Below are 22970 nucleotides of genomic sequence, written 5' to 3'. Positions count from 1 at the left end.
CAAAAGACTACCAGCTAGATCAAAGTTAGCTGCCAGTCTGTCTGACTGGGAGAGAGACAGGAATATCACTAATACCGGTAAGCCCTTTCTTGACTCTAGAATTAGGAAGAGTACCTAGGAGTATAATAGTCCACACATGTCTGAACCTGTACTGTAATAGACACATAAATGCATGCTTAGAGTTGATTACAGCTGAAAGAAGGAGTTCAGGGTGGAAAAAAGTTCAGCTTTCATCATCACACCGGTGAATATGTAAAAGAAAAAGAAGGGTTGCGGAAGATAGGAACAAGCGTTGGAGGGGAGGGTGTGTTTTTGCCAAAGTGGTAAGTACCTGTTTGGAGTAGGGCGTTGCCTATAATGAAGTGAAATACATTAGCTGAAACTGACAGCAACAATCAGCCAGCACATGCTGGAAAATACTACTTTCGACACATATCAGGAAAAGACAGGTGGAACTTCCCTTCTTGGTGGGCTGGGGGTGGGAAAAGATGATGTTATGCATTCCTGCCTCTAAGAAATTATCAGTGGGCCATAATGGTGCTGAGGCAAGCTGGTCACACAAATCAGCCCATGAACTACCCTCAGGAAATGATCCCTGAAGAGTGAACAAGGCTAGCAGATAAAGACCATTCCAAAAGCCTTTCTAGCTGGACTACCTTTGTCCACCATCACCATCATCAGAAGAAAAGACTGGATATTATTAGATACTAGAACACCTACTAATTTGGAAGGGCAATTTAACTGAAAATAAAATACAATTCTCTCCTGTTTGTGTATGTATGTGTATATACTGTGTGTGTGTGTGTGTATTGTAGTGGTGTATTTGGAAGAATGGATATCTCTAAAGATTGAGTATTTAAACATGGTTTGGGTGAATTCAGAGTAGTCATTCATTGTTTTCCCTTGTAATTTTTGAGACATCTGTGCTTTCATTGTCATCATCATCATCGCATACTTCCAAGGGCACCCCTTAAATCAGCATTTCCCAACCTAATGTTCTCTGGAGATCTTTGGATTACAGCTTCAAGAATTTCCAGCTAGCATGGACATCTAGTAATCAAAGCCTCAACACATCTGGATAGTATCAAGTTAGGAACATCTACCTGAAATAATGGAAATTGTGCATATTCTCCCTTAGTTTTTCCTATTTATTGTGATGACAGGAGGGGAACAGCCCGGCTGAAACTGACTTTCTACAATTTTGCCTTCAAGAGTCTTTTATTGTTAAAATAGAAATTTCAAGGAAGATACTTATGTCTGCTTGCATTTTTTAAGTGTTACAGAATTTTTTAGGCAGTAATTTTAAACAATGCATGCCAAAACAATAACAATGAGCAAGCCAAAATGAAACCACAAAACTGCTGCCTGTGGACAAGACTCTGAAGTGGTTGGTTTTTCAAGCCTCTTGGAGAATTTGTATTTTAATTTAAAGTGAGAGCTAAATAGAGAAGAAAGGGGCTGTTTTACTGAACTGATTTTCTTCCCACGAGTGGGAGAACATCACCTCAGTTTAAAATTAACATCATTGATCGGATTAACATCTAAGCTGCACAATGTTTTAGACTAATCAAAATATGTGAAGATAATTAACCACAAGTTGTTAGTTCTGCTTGAGGGAAACGCTTTTGGGAACTACCTCCCTTTCATTTAGCTTTCAGATAAGTATGGTTATACATCCCAATTAAGCAAGTTGTATTTTGAGCATACAGAATAACAAACAAAAGGAAAACCAGTCTAAAGGGAACATAAGAGTAAACAGATGGTAAACAAGAAAGGATATGACACAATGTGGTTTAATTAAAATTAAACTTTATAGTCAGACAAGCTTTACACTTGCCATACTTGATGCTGAGATGATAATTGAAACTAATAATAATAACCTGTTAACTAAGAAGTTACTTGTGACCTGATTCTTTGCTCCAAAGGATGCAAGGTCCACAATCCTTTTGACAAAATTAATCCCAGTCTGTGTATAACCTGAAAAAGATAAAGCTAGGATCCCACCAAAGGTTTTATTGTAGAATAAATGTTAACAACAAAAAAACAGCAGAACGTTTGGTTCCATAAAAATATATATGACATGTGAAACCCAAGGAAGAAGCTATTAATATATTTTGTCTTTGCTCCCACTAGAACCTTTCAGAGGCTGGGTGAAAACCAGTTAAGAAAAGCCTCATCCCACAGAAGTCTGGGTTGAAGATCTGGAAATTATATAGCAAACCAGATATGTGACATTTCAGAGGAGTTCATTTAAATTGAATGCATTCTTGAAATACATAAGATTTGGATTACTGAGGCCTATTGCTACTTGCTTCACTGGCATTAAAAGATCGATACATTTGTTTTTGGCTAGCTGTATCGAGCAAATATCTTCAGAAATGACCAGTTTATTTTCTGAACTCCTATGCCCATCTTAAAAACAGAAGTGCTAAAGCATAAGCTTTATGTAAGGGCCCATTACTTCCTTATTGTGCCATGAAAGACTAGCATTAAGGTAAAAAAGCAGCTAAACAAGCTCACACAATTTCCCAGCTTTGAAAACAGAAGCAGCACTGAAAGTCAGTTTCATACATATACCTGTGCCGTTTCCAAGTCTCTTTTCCTTTTCTGAATTAGGAAAACAACATACTTTCAATCTGACAATTCATTGCCAGTAGAGGTCCCCACCTACATGTTCACTTTATAGTGGACCATCAAAAAATATATGTTACATACCCAACTGTGAGTACTGTATGTACAAATGGTGATTTTTTAAAATATAATTTTATTGAAGTTTTTAATAAACATAGTAAAAACTAACATAAACTAAATTAGAAGAAAAAAAGAAAAAGAAAAGTTTGGAAGGTGCAGAAAAAAGAAAAAGGGAAAAAAAGTAGAAAGAAAAAGGCAATAAAGACAATAATAAAAAAGTGGCTTCCAACCTTCATCACACCAAGCATAAGCCAATATAACTTTCCCCCCTCTTTTAAAATTACACATTAAAACAAACAAGCAAACAAACAAAAAAACCCTCTTCTCCTCATAACCTAACTTTTATCTATACACAAACCAGAAATCATCAACTTTTCATTCCTGGTTCAGCAAAAAGTCCATTAGGAGTTATCAGAAATATCAAACAAATAGTTCATCCCTGATCAAACAGTCCAACTTGATATTCCTTCTTTTTGCTCTTCACAATCTTAACCTTTAAATCAGTGTTTCTCAACCTTGGCCACTTGAAGGTGCGTGGACTTCAATTCCCAGAATTCCCCAGCCAGCATGGCTGGCTGGGGAATTCTGGGAGTTGAAGTCCAGCCGTCTTCAAGTGGCCAAGGTTGAGAAACACTGCTTTAAATCATTCCAATGGCATCACAGGATTTGATCTTTCATCAATCTGGCATTCAAGAGGAGTCTTAAAAGCTTTCACCAGACTACTTTGTAAATCCCATAAAGAGGCATTGTCCAGGATTTCTAGTAGCAACTCTTCCATGTCCAGATCCTTTTCTTGATTTGTCTTTTGTGTTCCCATTTTGGTAATCTCAATTTTGTTGTCTTCCATATCTTCAAACTCTATAATGTCTATGTCAGGTAAAAGTTTTTTTCATTATTTTCTAAAAATGTATCCATTGATATCTGTATCCTTTCTGATATATTAGTTATTAATATCTCAGTCCAGTTATCAAAAGAACTCTTTAAAATAAGAAAATGTTATGGCCAGCTTAGCCATTTTAACTCTTTACTCCCTGGTCCTTTAGTTTCCTCTAGTGTCCATTTGCAACCTTCATCAATCAGTTCCTAATATGGGTTTAGTTCTGTTTCAGTAATTTCCCATGAGTATGTTAGTTAATTATATACTTGATTTTCATATATTACAGCAAAAATAACCAATATTTCAAATCTCTCTGGTCTCTCAATCCATTTTAAAACTTTCTTAAATCAAACTCCTTTTGTTTTTTTTGCTTTTTGCCAATTGTATATTATTTTAAATTCTTAAGTCTCTGTTTAAAATTTCTTAAATACAAAGAAGAAGGTAAAACTTAGAAGGTATCAAATTAAGTTCATCATTTGGAAAGTATCTAATATCCATAAAGTGGTTACATTGAACATTTCCAAATGTGATTAGAAAGTGAATTTGGCCAGCTTAGCATTCTTATTAAAGGCTACAACTGGGGAATATTTAGTTTCCAAATATTCAGTAGGATATTTTAAAGTATCTTTAAAAACAAACAAAGATTGTACATGACATTTTGCCAAGCAAAATGACCAAGCATTCAAACTGAACCAGCATAAGATCCAAAACAGGATTAGATCCAAATGCAATTAACAAAGCAGGTTGGCAGTTTCTAAATTCATTTCAGTCACTTATCCTAGAATGGAAATTAGGCCACTGCTAACAATGAGTCTAATGCTGGCTGTCTGGCAATTTCTAAAGACAAGGGCTCAGCTTGCATATACAGCAAGGTACCTGTTTAACTCTATGTAAACAGAACCAGATACGGCCTTTACTTTCTATTTAGTGCATTATAAAGAGGTTATGCCAGCTAAATGAGGCAAATGCTGTTCTTGTGGCAACTTTTGGTCACCTAATGCGAAGAGAGGACTCTTTGGAAAAGACCCTGATGCTGGGAAAGATTGAAGGCAAAAGGAGAAGAGGACAGCAGAGGATGAGATGGTTAGATAGCATCACTGAAGCAATGAGCATGAAACTGAGCAAACTCAGGGAGGCAGTGAAGACAGGAAGGCCTGGCGCGATATGGTTCATGGGGTCACAAAGAGTCGGACACGACTTAACGACTGAACAACAACAATCTCATAATGATCAGACTGTGGTCTATCATGTACTTGATAATGTTTCATCAGATATTGTATAGTACTAAAAAATATTATTAGAGTAATTGTGCAATTTTTAAAAATGAAATGCTACCTAAAAGTGTTTAATTGCTTTAGTTCTTATATCTTCAAAGTGTAAACCAACTTGATTTTTGCCCATAAAATGAAGAACCATTCATTTCATCTTTTTCCATATCTGTGTGGACTTATCAAGGTTCAAGGAGTCTGAAGCCCTTCAAACATTTTCGGGCAATATTCACCAAGTCTTTGTAGAGTAGGGTGTCCAAATAAAGAAATATACAATCTTCCAGGGTTGTTGGAAGCTGAGACTCTTTAATAGTGGGAAGTCTGTTGACTTTCCATCTCTAGCTGTAAGAACGTAATTTTTCAGGCTGACCTAGGGACGTTATTGAAAAGACTATTCCATGTATGTCTCTGATCTCTGCACACTGAGAAAAAGACCCTTTTTGCCCAATCAGTGAACACTGAAAGGGAAAGAAGATAATGCAATGTAATTGAAATCCTAAATCCAGTTATCTAGAAATAACTTCCATTTAAAGCAGAAAGGTTAAGCATTATACTTCTGCTCTTTAGCTGTGTTGGAAGAACCTGGCTTTCTTAACAGTTACAAATGGAAAACTAGTACTTTGGTCATATATGAGTGTGGAAACTAATATGATACAATGAGTGGAAAAATATATATTAATTTTATTGCCCATGACCTAGCTAGGGCTGCCAGATCTGGGCTGCAATAATTGGAATGATCATGAAATGGCAATAAAGAGGTAGATTTTTCTGTATCTCTTTGCGGCCACCTTGTAACACTTTGAACTTTTGCAGCCTCGATACAGCAACCTTCAACTTATACCCTTGTGCAGCTAAAGATCAGCTTCCATTTTTCACATTCAAGAAGTCCAAATATGAAGAGTTAAAATGGAACCTAACACTGCTCTGTTGAAAGAATGGGTTAACCGTTGGTTTCCCCTCCCTCCTTCAGCAGTTTACCTACAACCTCAAAAATCTGTTGCTTAGACTTAATTTCTTTTCTAGTTTTGGATTGAAACAGGACACGTAATAAAGTACTAGATGAGTAACACGATGAAATCTAATTCATAATGTTACAGACCGGCACTTCTGTTAACATGGGTGAAAGAGTGCACAACATTTCTGGATTGACCTGCACTCCCTCTGAAGAGTTTCCTAGTTGAGGGAATCTTCCAGTGGTGGCCATTATCAGGAGCTTTTTGCAAAGGCAACTTTTCAAAATATACTGAAACTTGGTCTCTGTTGGTTACAGGCTAGTTACACACTAATGACAGTTTGCAGGCCCACTGTAATGCCTACATCATGATCTGGCCTTTGAAAACAATCCAGACATTGGGTTGGTGGAAAAGGAAGCTTTTATTATTTAAAAAAGTTGAGACATTGAAACATGTGGTTCCAATTTTGTATCATCTTTATTGGGATTAATTCAAGGCATTAATTTTAACCTTTAAAACCCATAACAGTTTAAGAACAACTTAATTGATTATAAAGAGAGTGCCTTAAAATCACTTTCATTGGTTTGCTCTGAATCCCAGCACCATTTGAAGTAAAATTAGTAAAGTAAAATTGACCTGATGCTAAAAGTAATAGATAATGTGAATTATAGAACATACACGCTTATGTTAGAGAACCTTCTAGGAACTAAAATTAATTCACTTACAAACAGGCACATATTCACTGTAACTCAACTACAATATGATAAAGTAATATATATATTTCTCAGTAGGTCCTAAGTAATGTTAATAATGTGATCTTAAACACCCAAACAGCTCCCTAATAACAGTCTCGATACAATTTTATTATTATCTTGAGCAATGGACCTTGAGCTTGTTTGGAGGTTCTAGCAGGGGAGCGCAGCTATCGTATACCCTTGACCGAAGATCGGTACACTCCTTCTATCTGGGATGGTCGTCCTCTTCCACTGAGCACGCAGCTTTGGGAGGGATGCACATGGAGCGGTGAGGGAGGAAGGGGACACCCGCCTAGCCAGCCAGATCAGCCGAATCAACCCTGGCGATCAATGGGGTGACAGATGTCGCAGCCAGATCACCCTCACATCCATTGAGCAATGTTAATACATAAAACAGATATGGGAATCTTTCTACTTTTTCTGTCTCCTGAAGATTTATGAACAACCTGTGATCACATGCTTAGTTGTACACTGGGCAGCATAAGAGTTTATATGCAAAAATGCACATTCCTTCATGGTTAGCCAGAACTAAAACATGCATGCCATAAATCGAAGTTACCCTATCATGAACTCAATTGCCCAATAATTCCCTTCCAGGACACATTCAGAGAAGGCATCTTCCAACCCTCTGACTGTGAGCTACGTCATGGAAAACTACCAATAAAGAGGAACCTCAGCATTGTTCTTAATTGCGACACTTGCCCTCTGCAGCAGCTAGCTCATCACGGATGTGGTAATCTGAGAATCTGCCAATTGTCCCTAAGCAGCAGTGATGCCCACCCCCCTTAAAACAGTAGACTTATCTCTATACTCTCTAGTAAAATTCCTGTTAGTCACCTGCATCAACTATTGAGCATTTTCATTCACCTATGAAAATGAAAATGCTCAGTAAAAATCCCTGAAAAAGCCCAGGGCTTTTAGATGTAAGTGGCAAAAGCATGTAAAGGAGTTTTGTTTAATTATGCTTTTATTCTGTTTAGGAAATATGATACCCTTTCTAGAGGTTTTTTATTATCATTCCACTTTTGGTGCAAATCCATTGCTAACACACAGTCCATATTAATGTAATATCTTTATTAGTACAACTTGATACAAAATAATGTATTGACTAAGTAACACTTAGTCTCAGCACAATCAACTGACAGGGTTGCTGTGCGGAAAAACGGACAAGGGAGTGCTATGAGTATCACCCTGAGCTTCTGGAGGAAAGGTGGGATATAATTAAATGTAAATGTAATACTGTTAAAACAACCTCAACAACAACTTGCCATTCCTTCTCTTTTCCGATAGCTTTTTAAAAGTCATCTTGTCTGATAATGAGTTTTAAGTGCTCAAGAGCTTGCCCATTATTTGTAATTCCAAGCTGACATACTGTAATAGCAGATTTGCATGCCTCTCTTCGCCCCACCCAATTAGCATTAACAACAGTTCATTATCCTTGTGCATTTTTATTTTCTATAACTGCCTTGATATTTGCAACTTCAGCATTATGTCGTTTTGCAATAATACTAGTTGGTATTTTATTTACACACTTGCAGCATGCTAGATTCCTGTTTGCTTTTCATTAAAAGAATCATAAATTAACGTTTGATGAGGTATTGAGCCTGACTGGTGCCAAGGGTAGAGTCTCTGAGGTGATCGGCTCGAACAGAGGAATTAAGACATGCAAAATTTTGCAATGTTGTTTGCATTGTAATCAGAGCAGATCCTACCATTAGTCACAATCAGGTTGCATTTCTTGGTTCTTATAAAAGGGAGACAAAGACTAATTAATTTGTCATTTTAGACCCAATCCCTTTTGCATGCTGGCACCCATGGCACTCCATGTTACCCACAACCTTACTGGCCCCACATCAGGCCCTTGTTGTACATTCACCTGGATTCTATTCTCTGACTGTGTCCTTCCTGTCACCAATCACACCACTGCAAGGTCCCAGATGGGTGCTCCTTTGTTGCCAACCCTGCCTGCTCAGCTGCTGTAGTACAAATGTCTTTGACATCCAAATAGAGCAATTCTTTACTGTATTTTTAAATCAGTTTTATCCTGTGGTTTACCAGTCAACAAAGTGTTGGATGCACTTACACTTGTGTATACATGCAAGTAAACATATCTGTATAAATGTCAGACTTTCAGATCAAAATAAAATTCTTCCTATAATCATAAACATTTACAGGTTCATGCACAAGCTGGAACCAGCACCCCACAGCAACCCCATGGTTGCTGTGCATAGCCTCGAGCAGCTGTTCCAGGCATCTCTGGCTGGTCTGGGGAAAGTCAGAGAAATAAGGAAGCATTTCTTGGCCTTAGATGTACCAGCACCCAAAAATACTGGGTGCAGGAGTACCCAGAGCAGCCTTGCATGCATGTCACAGCTTTGTGTTCCCCATGTAAATGAGTGATACACTTTGTTTCTGTCTTCACGTACATCAAAACTGGTCAGGACTGCTGGAAGGCTGGAGATAATAAGCAAAACTGGGTAGTTATAGCAGCAGGGTGCTCTATTGTTAATGGCTGAGCTTTCTTCAGGATCCTTAGCACTGCTTTCAGTGGAGAGATACATCATGGAGAACATGGTGCTGGTTGCAGGGGAGAGACCTGTGGAGAGCTGTTTGGGCAGAGCTCCGTGGCCGAGTTGCACTGACTGGCTTGTGTCTCACCTGTGCCTGGAGTTCCTGGATCCTCCACAGAATCATCCACACTGCCAATGGAATCTTGCAGTACGAATCAGATTCAGCTTCCTGGCAACTGCACATCCATGGGGGCCACTGCACATGGATGGGGAGGAAATGATTACAGGCAGGCTTAAAGATTCAGGCTGTTTATTTGGAAACACTTACACAGGTTTACTTTTAAGTTAGAATTATAAATTAAAGAGTAAACATCTTTGCTAGAATTCATTATTGTTGGGTACAGATCAAACGGGGAAAAATACGTTTAGGTATTAAAACATCTGAGAAATCCTGAAGTTTCCTATCATCCTTTCTTTTCTGCTACACACATTTTCACTTCTGAGGACTGTAAAAAAAACCCTCTTCTGAACAGGAAATGCGTAACTGTGACGGGAGTATATCTATAGCTTGCAGCGTTACTTGCTACCTGTTTGGGGCTGATGGTCGTCTTTTCCTTGGACCGCGGGGAAGGTGGGAAAACAATGGTGACTTTTAACAGTGCTGCCCAATCAGAGAGGCAGAGAATTAGATGTTACTCAAATCCCATTCTCTAGGGAGAAACAAGAAAAGAAAGGAGAAAGGGGGAAAGGAGGGTTGGAGGAACGAACAACAACAAAAAAGCTTCTCCTTCTCCTAGATTATCACCCCTCCCTGGCAAGCAATGGTATAGTCCGGAAGCAGGCAGAGTCGGGGTTTCCCACATGCTGGGAGGCAAGGCTAAGCTTAGATTTGCTGCTGCTGCTGCCGCCGCCTCCTCCTCCTTTTCGCTGCTGCTGCTGCTGCTGCTGCTGCTCTTTCTTTCTCCGACAGCCATTTCGTGAGCACGTATCGTGGGCACCGAGGACCCTGGAGCGCGGCGGTCACGTGTGGCCAGGGTGAGCAGGAGGAGAGGTCCCCAAGGGTGGCATGCTTGCGTGTGGAGGGCTGGGAGCTCTAAGGGTTTCACTGGGGTCAGTTCAAAGTGGAGGTGGGATTTACTCTTAAAAAGGAGAGTGGGAACGGTGCGGACTAGGGCAGGAGCCCTCGAGGACATTGGAGTCCAAAGAGAATATTTCGGTACTTTTTCTAGCGGCTTTGTATAATGCTGGAAGAACTCGTGCTAATCTCAGGATAGCAACTGGGTGGATTGGGGGCGGAGGAATTGCAGCTGCGTGGTTTTGCTCTCCTCTCCCCTCTCTGTTTTTGCCTCTTTTCCCCGAGCTGCTTGTGCCCATCCCCTCTTCCCATCCTCAGCCTTTCCCAGCGTTCTACCCTCTAGATGAGTTGGGACTACAGTATCATTTCTGGAAGTCCCAGGTAATCTCGATCCCTCCAGCTCAGGAAAGGCTTCTCTAGGAGTTGGGATATTGGGCACAACACATGAGCAGGGGAAAGGGACTAAGGAGAGGCAGGGAAGTGAATCTTGTCAGGCCTAACCTAAGCGTGCCTTATGAAATGAGCGACCATCTTTGTACATACAGATGCCATCATTTGAATGATGGGATATAAGTCCAATGAACACTGTACATGCAAGAGCTGAAATGTATGAGAACAAAAACTGCCTCTGTACCTGTGTCTAGTACATTGTCCTAGCCCTAAATTAGCTCCATTTTTTTCCAGGATGTAAGAAGGTTTTCATGTTTTCCAGTTATATTGATTTTCATTGTAAAAAGAGAAACAATTGAAAACACCAATCCTTGGTATAACTTTTGTTCTCATTAAGGTGAGCAAAAATGTTTAGATAGATGTATATTTCCCCTAATAATGGAGGTAGAATTAGACTTGAGATGCAAAAGTGTACACATGTCTAGTATCCTCTTTATTGAAACCTTGGCCAAGCCTCTATGTTATCTGTTTTGATTCCCTTTCAGCAAAAATAAAGTGGCCTAGTTCCAGTTTTGAGGAAAGGGAAGACCTGAAGAACATCCCATATCTTCCAATAAGAATGGCTGTTTAGAAAACAATTCTGAAATTTAACTTTTTTTTTCCTTTTTGCACATTTTGTGCTTTTCTAAGCTCTGAACTGATGAGATGAAAGACAATTTATTTGATATGTTGACTATACTTACTGCTCTCTGGATATAGTTTAAACAGGAAGTTGGATAAATACTAATTATATTCCTTGTTTAGGAGATACAAATGTGATGATTAGTGCTCACAGTTTATAAATGGTCAAGTTTTGCATTCTGTTGGGGGAAAAAATTACAAGCTCAAAATGGCTTTCTAAAAAAAGGTACCTTAGAGCTCTCAAAAAGTTTCTACATTTAGTTATGAGATAAATATTGCAAAACTGTTCTGCCAGAGGCTGATATGGCACAGCAAGGCATCATAGAACTGGCACAAAGGTTTAAACTCTTCCATTAAAATGGGAAATTGTTGAAAGGACACTGTATTTTCCTGTGTGTCTCATTAGTGATTCACACATTTGTTTATTTTATTTATTTAATAAACCCTGTACGGCCGGTCATCTTATATAACAAAACTCTGAATGACTCACAGCAATAATTGTATGTGTGTATATTTGTGTGTGTGTGTGTGTCTGTGTGTGTGTGTCTATCTGAAGCAATAAAAAACCAACATCCAAAAAACAGCTCCCAGCACCCTACAACAACATTCTTAATACATAAACAACAATCACTGGGCTCTAGCCTCACCCTATCCCAATGCTTGGGGGAAGAGCCAACTTTTTAAGGCCTTCTAGAAGGATGGTAGCCTGCTGGACTGGGGTCTGTGTGTGTGTGTGTGTGTGTGTGCTCCTGAGTAGGTGCACTTACTGGGTCCTGCTAGATGATAACAAATGAGTACTATAATTTAAATACTTATAAGTATTTAGCTTATGGACAGCAAAAATATGGAGAACTGTCTGAATGATATAAGCCTACAAAATTAAACTGAAGAATACATGTCTAGAAATTATTTCAATTTGGAATCAATTTGGAAATAAAGATAACATTTTCCAAGTTTAGTAACTATTCAAATGTAAGATACTTAGAGTTTTTTCTGTTTTTCTTGTTTGACTTGGTTATACGCTGTTTGGGATGCTAAATATATGATTCTTCCATACTGTGAGTAACGTTAACAGAATATGCTGCTAAACTTTTCTCTTTTAGGGGCATTATGACTGAAGAGCAATTTGTTAACATTGATTTAAATGATGATAATGTTTGCAGCATATGCAAATTAGGAACAGAAAGAGAGACTCTTTCATTCTGCCACATTTGTTTCGAGCTAAGCATTGAAGGTAAGTGTAATCTAATTTCAGACACCTGGAGATTTTGAAATTTATCTTCCTCGAAAAAAAATTCCATTTCCACATTAGTGGTGATAGTAGCTCATGAATGTGTGCTTAACTTTCTAACATAGCTGTGAAAATGCTCTGCAATATGTTTTTATATTCCAAAATCAGGGATGCATATAAATAAGTTGCCATGTAATATCAATTGCTTGTTATACATTTTTAAACTTAAGCAAATGAGAATCTTTTAAGGTTATCAGATATAATGAAAAGCAAAAGGGGTAGTAACTGTGACTTGTTCCTTGACTTTTACTATTAGCCTTCACATACTGGAGAAAAGTTTCAAAAATGAGAGGGCATTTGTAGGGAGAGTCAGAAAAATCAAGATCATGATGGCCAACTGAAGCTTTGCCCCTTTTGTGTACAGCATTGCGTGTAAAAAAAGGGGCAGGGCTTTGATTACCCAAGAATCTTTGTCTTTTTGATCCTTCTGTGTGTGGGGGTATCCCCGAGTGGGAGAGTGGGTTTGTTTTGCATATGTTGATGTTTGTAGTTTAGATCTTTGATTTTCCAGAGTTTTAAATCACATAGTGGTCCTCTATGTGTAAACGGGCTCTAATTCATCTATTTTTCAGAATGTTTATATACATTTTTAAAAAATCACTAAGACACAAGAAGGGAAGATAAAATATAACTAATATTTGTAATAGATTTATATTAAGATTTTGTAAATTTGTAAATGTAAACCAATCTTTGAGAGCCAGTTTGGTCTAGTGGTTAAGGTACTGGACTAGAAGTGGGAAGCTTGAGTTCTCATCCTGCCTTATGTATGAACTTATTTGGATGAATCTGGGCAGGTCAATACTCTCTCAGCCCTAGGAAGAAAGAAATGACAAACCACTTTCAAAAATGTTGCCAAGAAAACTGCAGGGACTTGTCTATGTAGTTACCAGAAATCAAGATGGGGTCGAAGGGACCAAAAACAAAACAAAACAAAAAACCCACAATGTTCTAATGCTTTCTGGTACTTTGTCATTTTCTAATTTGATAAAATTGCTTTATCAGTTAGCCAACATTTTCTCCTTAGATTTCAAATATATGTAAACTTTTATAAATGCTTATTTTTCTGTTCTGTATACTAGAATGTGATTGCTTAGGGTTAGGGATTTGCAAGTTTGGACAAAATAAATAGCTACCAATTGTCTTGCAATGCTGAATAAAATAGACAATTTATTTTTGTCAATCTTTTAGGAGATGAAAATAATGTGACTTTATTCAGAAAAATACTGCCAATTTCAAGCAGCTTAAGAATTTTGTGAAGAATTGTGCTTTGAAAATAATTTCACTAGACAAATCCGATAACTTTATTGTAATAAACATTTGATTAAAAATATATAAAATCCACTAGTTTATTTAATTGGTTAGCTTAATATTAATATTGCTGGTAAACACATATGTGGCACTAGCAACGTGTTACAGTGTAAAATACAATGCTACCTCTTGAGCTATGATTAAGTATTAAAACTGATAAAATATTGAGATATTGTTTAGATTTTTATACCCACACCATTCCAAAAGACTCTGGCAGATATCTTGGGTTTTCGAACTTTTTTTGAGGGGGGGAGCTGCATTTTTGCATTGTTTTCTCAAAACTGCATCTCGTAATTCTCTATACTGAGAAATGTATGTTGCTAAAAGCCACTTTAAATGACTTTAGCTATTTTCTAGTAAAAGGGGGAGATTTAAGTACATCAGCTCACTACTGCACTCAGCTTCAGGAGCATTACAGCAAGTGGCTTGCATTTTTGTTGGCTGGGCTAAGCTTACAGCAGCTCATGGAGCAATAATCATACCAGTAACAGTTATTTTATGTGTTTTGTGTTGCTCCCCCAGTGATATCAACAGCAGTAGAAAGTTGGGGAGATGCTTTAACAGCAGATCTCTATAGAAACAAGAAGTTGAATATAGATGGAATAAGTGGGTATTTATGGAGATACAATGACAATAATTTAAAAATCAGACAATGTGATTTTCTGGATTTTTTTCCCCATTTTGTCTCTCATAGTTGAGGTATACCTATGATGAAAATTACAGGCCTCTCTCATCTTTTTAAGTGGGAGAACTTGCACAATTGGTGGCTGACTAAATACTTTTTTGCTCCACTGTATGTGTTGCCATATTCTGCTGACTTCATAATTATAAACTCCATTTTGCTGGTTTCCATGAAGTGAGAGAAACAAAGATAAAATGAAAATATAATGCCTATATAAACTTAAGATTACACATCAATATGTAGAACCGTATTGAAGTCAGGTGACTTTTCATGTTAATTTTGCTAAATCCCATGATCCATTCTTTGACATTAGGTGTGTAGAAATTGTTTCATTTTTAACTATTTTGAGCATGATATTTAATGAAATGTCTCATTTTGAGTGCATGATGTGCTGATTCCAGCATTTTGGAAGTGTTCAGAACTCAGAATAGCACTTTCTAAGTGCTCTGTTTCAAGCACAAAATGTTTTAAAACAGATTGTTTGCTTAAAGCAGCAGTTTTGCACAAGCGATAAAGAATTTCATACTTGAGATGATTGTTAATGAAACATTTTGCACACCATTTTGGGGAATGTTTTCTTAAAGAAATGAAGCTGATGCTTGTGTGTGAAAAATAAATACAGCTTGATGAGTAGTGAATATAAAACTAGAGATTGTGAGCTATTAGAAAATTGTTAAAGAGTAAACATAAGACATATGAAAAGCAAAATACCATTAATAAGTTTCAAGATAGAAAGTATGCTGGTGGAAGCCTGAAGATGTGTAGAAAAAAGCTTAAATAAAAGGCAACTATTTTTTGCATTCTAGGGACTACTTAGACATTCTTTAGTTTACTTGATGCTGTAAACTTGGCTAGAATATTATACTAGATGACCATCTTACAATCCTAGAACTTTATTAGAACTGTGTTTTAATCAGAATCCATTCATCGCTTCTTAAAATATGTATATTCTGATCAGATATTGGTTAAACCCAGTTAATTACAGGAAATAGTCATCTGTTTTCATCAGCTAAATGCTTATTAGTTATAATGTTTTAAACAGGTTAATACATGCTCAGAATTGACTTGACTAGAAAGTAGTTACAACAAAAAAACCCTGCAGTTGAACTTTACAAAATCTTCTTTCATACTCAAGTTCAGAGTGACCTTATATTTAATCATTATTCTTTTAAAATATCCTTTGAGTAGTAAGTATGGCAGTGCCAGGTACCATCTAAAATAGACATGGATGGAACGCAGGCAGGCAGGCTAATTCGTTGGCAAGTCCTCACAAAAAAACTATGTGTTTGCCTGTTCTGAGAACAGGCAAACACATAGTTTTTTTTTGTGAGGACTAGCACAGCTTGCACAGCTGCTGGGAGAGCTTAGAGGAGCAAAGACATGGTTTTGAAGAGAAACAAGCCCAGGAGCTATCGTGCAACAGTAATATAAGCAGCTTACAGAAGTTAATGCTGATTTTTACATACAAGATTTAAAAAAAAATGGTAGGTGCAGAAAAACATGAATAAACATCTGTTTCAAATATATCAGCAGCTGTTTTAAAATACCCATTGGAAAATAACTTAATTTGGGCTTTTTGTGTGTATATTTGTACTTTCAGTTACAAATATATTTAATATGTAGCCAAGAATATAAAAATACAACATTAGGTCAGAAGTTTTTTCAGTATTAATTTTTTTTCTGATGTATAGAGAGAACTTGTAGACTTAAGTAGTTGCTGAAATGTTTGGCAGGTCAGGTCCAATTTTACAGATGCATAATTGGTCAGGGTTAATATTTGGGATAACATTCTAATGTAAATACTGTACTTTTCAAGAATGTAGATTTTATATATTTAAAACAAGACTTTATTTACTTATTAATAAACTGTCATATCTTTGATCACAGTATTGGGGAGATACATATGCAGAACCCTGCAAGACCGAGTAGTTGGGTTTCTCTTTCTTTTTCTTTTAATTTCAACATGTTTGTAAAGAATACATTGAGGTTCAAGTGAGTGGACAATATTATATATCCTTGCTAAAATATATAATCATTACTTTCTCATAAGGGTTCAAATGTACTTGAGAATGGTATTAGTAAGTAAGTTACGATTTTGGAATACTACAGTCCCTGTCAAACTTAAACATTTGCACAAAATTATTGTTGGACACTAATATTCTGAAAATACAGATTTACCAAGGTTCCTGAGCTAGTGTTGGGATTATATTCATGTCCATGACTAGCCATGGTAACTCACTTGATGACTCTTGGCCAATCACACACTTCCTGTGTTTCAGTCCAGCTCCCATATTAAGGGAAATCCCCATTTAGGTCACTTTTTGCTCTTGAAGGGAAGGTGGAAATTGAATATGAATTTGAATAACTTCAAATATGAAGTTGAAAAAGTATATTTATCTTATTTACAAAATGTCTAGACAAAACTTTTAGATAAAAGATGGAACTTTAGATTCATTCTCAGTTGCATAAACATATTTCAAGTCTACTGTATAGGGGAATAGGAACTAAATACTGAATTATCCTTTTTTTATTTTTTCTTGGGAGAAATTGTGTTACAGAGAAACAGTTACTCCAAATTTCAGTGATGTTGAAATCTAGCTTTAGTAACTACTCATATCTGCAGCCTGTTTGAATTTCCAGGGAGACACAATAAAGAAATCATTAACACTGCTATGAGATAATGGAACTAATTAATTATCAAACCAATTAAAGACTATCCGGTTGAATGAAATATAAATATAAATATATAAATAAAATTTGCAGCCTATAATTTAGTATTATTCATAGAATTATACAACTTGTTTCATTTTTTTCCCTATCTCAGGAATACCAAAGTCTGATCTTCTGCATACAAGATCATTAAGGGGACACAGAGACTGCTTTGAGAAATTCCACTTAATAGCAAACCAGAGTTGCCCACAATCAAAATTATCTAAGAGTACATATGCAGAAGTAAAAAACATTTTGAGCAAAAAAATTAACTGGATTATACAGTATGCACAAAACAAAGATACGGATTTGGATTCAGAAAGTTCAAAACAGACACGGCACCGGATTTTTAGCTTTAGACATCAGAGAGAGAAAAAGTTACTTCCACAGTTTGATTCCCAAGTCCCTAAATATTCTGCAAAATGGATAGATGGAAGCTCTGGGAGTATTACAAACTGTTCACAGAATATTCTAGAATCAAGAGAACCCAGTGATTTTAGATTTGGCATGTTGGAACAAAGAGGTGCTACATTTTGTTGTAATAACTCATTATGGTCTACTCATAACCAGTCATCAGAATTGGGAAAAACTAAGAAAGATCCAGTTAGCTGTCTACGAAGATTTCCCCAGTACAGCAGAGAGCAATGTAAGTGAAAAAGTAATTTATTATAAATTTGTATATATAAACTTTTTATAGCACTTGGAAAATAAAATATTAACTTGTAAGTACTGAAAGAAGTAAATGTCCAGCTGGTACATAACTTGAATTATTAGAGTTTGAATCTAATGATACTGCATTTGTTAAATACTCCAAGCCTAAGGAAGCATCCTTTTTAAATTGTGAACACATACTAAATAGTATGCCTCTTTAATTCAAAAAGTATTTGGAGTTCATACTAATTTAAGACTAGTAAATACAGTTATCTTAAATTTGTGGAATTGTTTTTTGTTTTGTGCTTTGTCAGTGTGATCTAAACCTATCTTCAAGAACATAAGCTCCATTAAAAGAGCTCTATTTTCTTTTGACTAAGCTTCTATATACTTTCATTGTCAACAAAATATACTATTCCACTTATCTAAATATAGAATGTCATGTAAAAATATTCCATTATAGTAATTCTGGATCAGGTAGGAAGGACTTTAAATTGATGGATGCTTCTGGGGCCTTCATAAACAGCCGTACAATTTTGTAAGAGATATTTTGCTAATCAGTCTGTGTTTATTACCAGGACAAAATCTGCAGCATCATAATAACAGCTCCTATTTTAAAGTATAAAAATTATTTGGACAAAAGTGAAAATAATTTGAATTGGATACATTGTTTTAAGGAGAAAGGTTGAAAAATTATAAAGGGAGTTGTACTTCACTTATGTACTGCATTGTCATGCAGTCTTTTAAAAGGGATGTTAGTGCTTTTAGTAATTTGATTTATAATTGCAAGAGAAGAAAAAAAGAAAAATCCCAACACTGAATTAATGTTAAGTATTGATTTTTCTTTATATAGCTACTTCAGTACTATGCAAGTAAAAACTATTGCTGTTTAACTTTTCTGTATGAAAGCATTGTTTCCCATTTATACCCACTCCCATTAACAATTTACTCTCTTTAATTCATACTAGTGAATATGATGCCTCTAGGAGAAGTTGAACAGTTGAATGGGAAACTACTCAAGCAAGTACATGGTGAGATACATTTTAATATTTGCTAATTAATGTGTTTGTAAAACTGTATTTGCTTCTGTTGTCAATTTTAAATCTCTAAAAGATTCATGCTCCATATAAATATTTATAAATGTAATATTTATATTTAAATAAATATATAAAACATCAATAAAACCAACTGTATCAGTCAACAAAAGTAGATAAAAAACAGTCTCAACCAATTATTCTCCAAATGCTCTGTAGCAATGCTTTCTTTTGATCATTTTCTTGAATGCCAATAAGGTGGGTACCAGTCAAACTTAAGGGGGAAAGCTGGCCTATAAAATATCACCTGGCACCAAAAACAAAAACTTATCTTTCCCTTTCGGGAAAAAATATGGGAGAACCAATAGAAATCTGTTTTCTGCTAGCTTTTTGTTCTGTTTTCTTAATTCAATACTTTATCATGGCCTACTTACCAAGACAGTTTAGAATGATAGCAAACACCAAAAATTGTCCCTGTATGGATATTAAATGTGTGTGTGTGTATTTCACCATTTTTGTTGCAGAGTCTCATTCTTTAACACCTAGCATTCTGAGCTCTTCAATTATATATAACAAGCAGAAATTCAGAGATGATTTTGATTCAGTGTCAGACACCTTTGTTCTAAAATTTAGGGTATTAAAAACTACTCCAAATTGCCCCATTCCATTGTGGATTTGTGTTGAGTCAGGGTACAGCTGTAATTCACATTTTTTTTTTAGTTTTTTCTTAGCTATCTTGTAAATGAAAGTACATCATTACAAACTCCTAAGTGGTGGAACTACTTGATATTGTAGGCTAACATGATACCATTATTGATTTCAGATGTGTTTGAAGAATTGACTAAGCAAGTACAAGAAAAAGACTCCTTGGCTTCAGAGCTTAATGTCCGTCATATTGCTATTGAGCAACTGCTAAAGAACTGTTCAAAACTGCCATGTTTACAGATGGGACGAGCAGCTATGAAATCCAATGTATCCATATAGCCATGACAAACTTGCATTTTCTACCTTTGTTTCTTTATCTCATATCTATAAGTTAGATTTTGGGGAAAAAAGCTTGCACATTTGAGCAGTATTTTGGGGGGAAAATTAAGCTTGTGGGTACACAGAGTGTTTCCATTTTTAAAGAGGAAAAATAGATATGGATAGCATTTTTATTCTGAGCTTCATATCATTTCCCGTATTTAGTTGAACTGTGTGAATCTTGATACAGTGAGGCAACATGTCTTAAAAGCACGGCTGTTTGAGCCTCCCACACTGTTTTATGTGCATGGACGTACATGCCCAAACACCTTGCTATGATTGCCATCTCTATACTTTGAGCAGTGGATTTGGAGGAGTGGTTTTGCAAAGCACTCCTCCAGAAGATTTGCACAGCCTAATAATTATTTTCCTTTGTCACCAATTACCAATATTTCAGCTTCATTTAACAAATAATTCTAACCACCTGTAAATAACCTGTGAGATAACAGGTAAAATACAGTTTTAAGAATTAAGAAATAATGGAACAACCAGTATTCGTCTGCATTTTTTTTTATTTATTGCAAGCAATATTTTATTACTGAATTTTATAAAAAGAAACTATTTTAGGTACTTTTCCAGATCTTTTTATAAAAGTTTTGAATTATAAATAGCATTTTGCCTGGTGTAATGAGTGTTACTCTTTTTTCAGGTCAATGTAATTACCTTTCATGATGGAAGTTTTAAAAAAGCTCGTTCCCAAAGATACAATCTTAGTAGTTGTACTATATTACCTTTAATTTTAAGAGTGTAGAATTTTACCAGACATAAGAAATTCAAGCCAAGCACCTACTTTTGGAATGATGGTTCATGCTTTGTTAATATAAGCAGAGCTCAACTTCAGTTTTGTATGTGAATTTCTATTGTTTAATAAAAGTAAATGGCTTAAAAAAACCCTATAATACCTCAAATTAATTGTTAGTAATACTTTATGTCACTTGTGAACTTTATAGAAACCATGAAACTGTTAAATACTATCCTAGGTTAGGCTCCAAAGATCCTACAAGAGAAATGTTTTGTCTCTGAATATTGCCAGAAAAAAAGTAAAATACACAAATACTTGGTACTCATGGGGATAAAGTTGTATAGGTTGAAAGCTGACGAGAAATCTCATTCTGGTAAATACATTCTTTTTGTAAAGCAGCAATATGATTATTTTGTGTGCTTTCAGACCTGAACTAAAAACATTTCCAATCACACTTCATACTAACGCTTCACTTGTACAAGGTCTGGTCCAAAATGCAAACAGATCTGTCTGTGTGATCCATAGTTTTCAAAAAACGGGATTCAAATGCTGGATTATGCAGGAGCTATATATATCCCCTCTCATGCAGACTGAAGAGGGCTGGGGCTGCACACATGCTCTGTTCTCTATATATTTAGATAATTGCCCAAAATGGGCTTGAGTTTCAGAAATAGTCTGTCCAGTGGGCATTGCAAGCCTCTGTGAAGATACAGAATCCAGAATGTGAAGATTAAAAAAAAAATTGTCTGATTTCAAGCTTGCTTGATCCAATCCTTAAAATGCTATATGAGAAAAATCTTCAACCTGTTTAAACCATCACAACTTAAAATTAAATTTTAAAGAATTTTAAATCTTCAAATTAAACAGTAGTGAGATTCAATGATAGATGTGGGAAGACAAGTGCTATTTAAGGACATATTTCAGTCCTAACATTTTTTTTCAGTATAACTCAAAAAAATATATTTCCATATGCTATCAGATTCTAAAAAAATATCAATGTAAATTTAGTATCAGTATTGGAAGGGGCCATTTAAGCCATCAAGTTCATCCCTCTCAATACAAAAGTCTAAATTAAAGCATTTCAGACAAGGCTATCTAACCTCTGTTTCACCACATTCAGTGAAGGTGAACCTACTACCTCTGTTAGAAAGTTTTAAAATCTGCCTTCCTGGAATTTTAATCCATTCTGTGTCCTGTAATTTGGAATGAGAAAGAAGAGGTCCATACCTATTATACGTAACTGGCTGAAATAGCCAAAGCCTAGAAGATAAAATTGAACACTGTCTTGCTAGTTTAGAGAAATTAGCTGAAAATAACAGAATAATCAATGTGGTGCATTTAAGGTATTGGTCTAGGATTGTAGAGACCCAGGTTCAAGCCTGAGCCATAAAAACTCACTGGGTGACTTTGGGCTTGTCACAACCAGCCCAACTCACCTCAGAATTATTGATGTGGGGAAAAATTAGATGAGAGTTATATATTCACCATCCTGAATTCTTGCAGGAAAGGTGGGATATAAAACTAAAAACAATAGAAATATGTTTAATTTACAAATCAAATCAACATAGGACAGAGACACCTGACTTGCTAATGTTTACGGGGGGGGGGGGGACTTGCAATAGTAGCTGGTTGCAAAGTGAATATGAACCAGCAGTATAAAATGTTTTCAAAACAGGCAAATGCAATTGTACAGAGAAGTATAGTTTCCAAGCCATGGGAGTAACAGCTTATTTTATGTAGACCTCAGTATCAGTTGTGTCTGGTACTACGCACAACACTTTAAGAAGGATTCAGACAAACTGGATTAAGTTCAAAGAAGAGACTGATGTTGATAATAGAACTTAAAACAATTCAATTAAGAGACTGAAGAGGCTGTGTATGTTTAAACTGGAAAAAGACAACTGGAATAATTGATAGCATTCTTCAAATATCTGAAGTTGCAGGAGAAGAGCTGTGTTAGTCTAGGATTGCCAAAAATTTGAAGAAATCTGGAAGCACCTTTTCAGACTAACAAATTTTATTAAAAAGTATAGCTTTTGTGAACTACCTGGCTCTTTCTGATTTTCTGTATGAAAGAATGCCATACAGAAGAAAGTCAACCTTTTCCTGATACAGAATAATGGAATCAGGTTATATTGAATGTTCTCATTGAATGTTCTCACTGGATGTAACAAAAACCTTTCTAACAATAAGAACAGTGTTAACCAATTATGGTGAGATGTGATTTATTCCCTTCTCTACCATTAAAATACTATTTCAGAAGGAAGATTCTAAATTAGCCTTTTCCTAACTGGTTGTTTCTGAACTGAATCCAATGAGCCTCATCAAAC

At 36.0% G+C, this 22970-nt stretch overlaps 2 protein-coding genes across 4 annotated transcripts in view; one reads left to right on the top strand and one right to left on the bottom strand.

Moving 5' to 3' along the window:
• CXADR (CXADR cell adhesion molecule) overlaps window positions 1-22970 on the bottom strand; it is a 72297-nt gene that overhangs the window by 3384 nt on the left and 45943 nt on the right. Inside the window, exon 8 of one of the 2 annotated variants that reach the window (XM_088144593.1) lies at window positions 9203-9310. In XM_088144593.1, coding sequence (XP_088000719.1) covers window positions 9203-9310 — 108 coding nt within the window. Of the gene's footprint in view, window positions 1-6681; window positions 9311-22970 lie in introns of those variants that run through there. The other variant, XM_088144594.1, reaches the window with a different exon arrangement.
• CUNH21orf91 (chromosome unknown C21orf91 homolog) lies at window positions 9782-21136 on the top strand. Of its 2 annotated transcripts, XM_015888930.3 has the most exons (6): window positions 9969-10089; window positions 10814-10916; window positions 12304-12434; window positions 17306-17836; window positions 18810-18872; window positions 19699-21136. In XM_015888930.3, exons 3-6 carry the CDS (start codon window positions 12311-12313, stop codon window positions 19857-19859), a joined length of 879 nt encoding a protein of 292 aa, XP_015744416.1. In that variant the 5' UTR covers window positions 9969-10089; window positions 10814-10916; window positions 12304-12310; the 3' UTR covers window positions 19860-21136. The 2 variants fall into 2 exon arrangements, with proteins under 2 accessions (XP_088000721.1, XP_015744416.1); XM_088144595.1 differs by lacking the exon at window positions 10814-10916 and having other exon boundaries at window positions 9782-10089; window positions 19699-21135.

Source organism: Python bivittatus, unplaced genomic scaffold, assembly GCF_059951505.1.
Source record: "Python bivittatus isolate LINGU-HERP-01145 unplaced genomic scaffold, Pbiv_v1 ctg000350_np1212, whole genome shotgun sequence".
In the NCBI taxonomy this organism is placed as follows: Eukaryota; Metazoa; Chordata; class Lepidosauria; order Squamata; family Pythonidae; genus Python; species Python bivittatus.
Note: the sequence above shows the minus strand (reverse complement) of the source record. Positions and strands in the feature narration are given on the sequence as shown.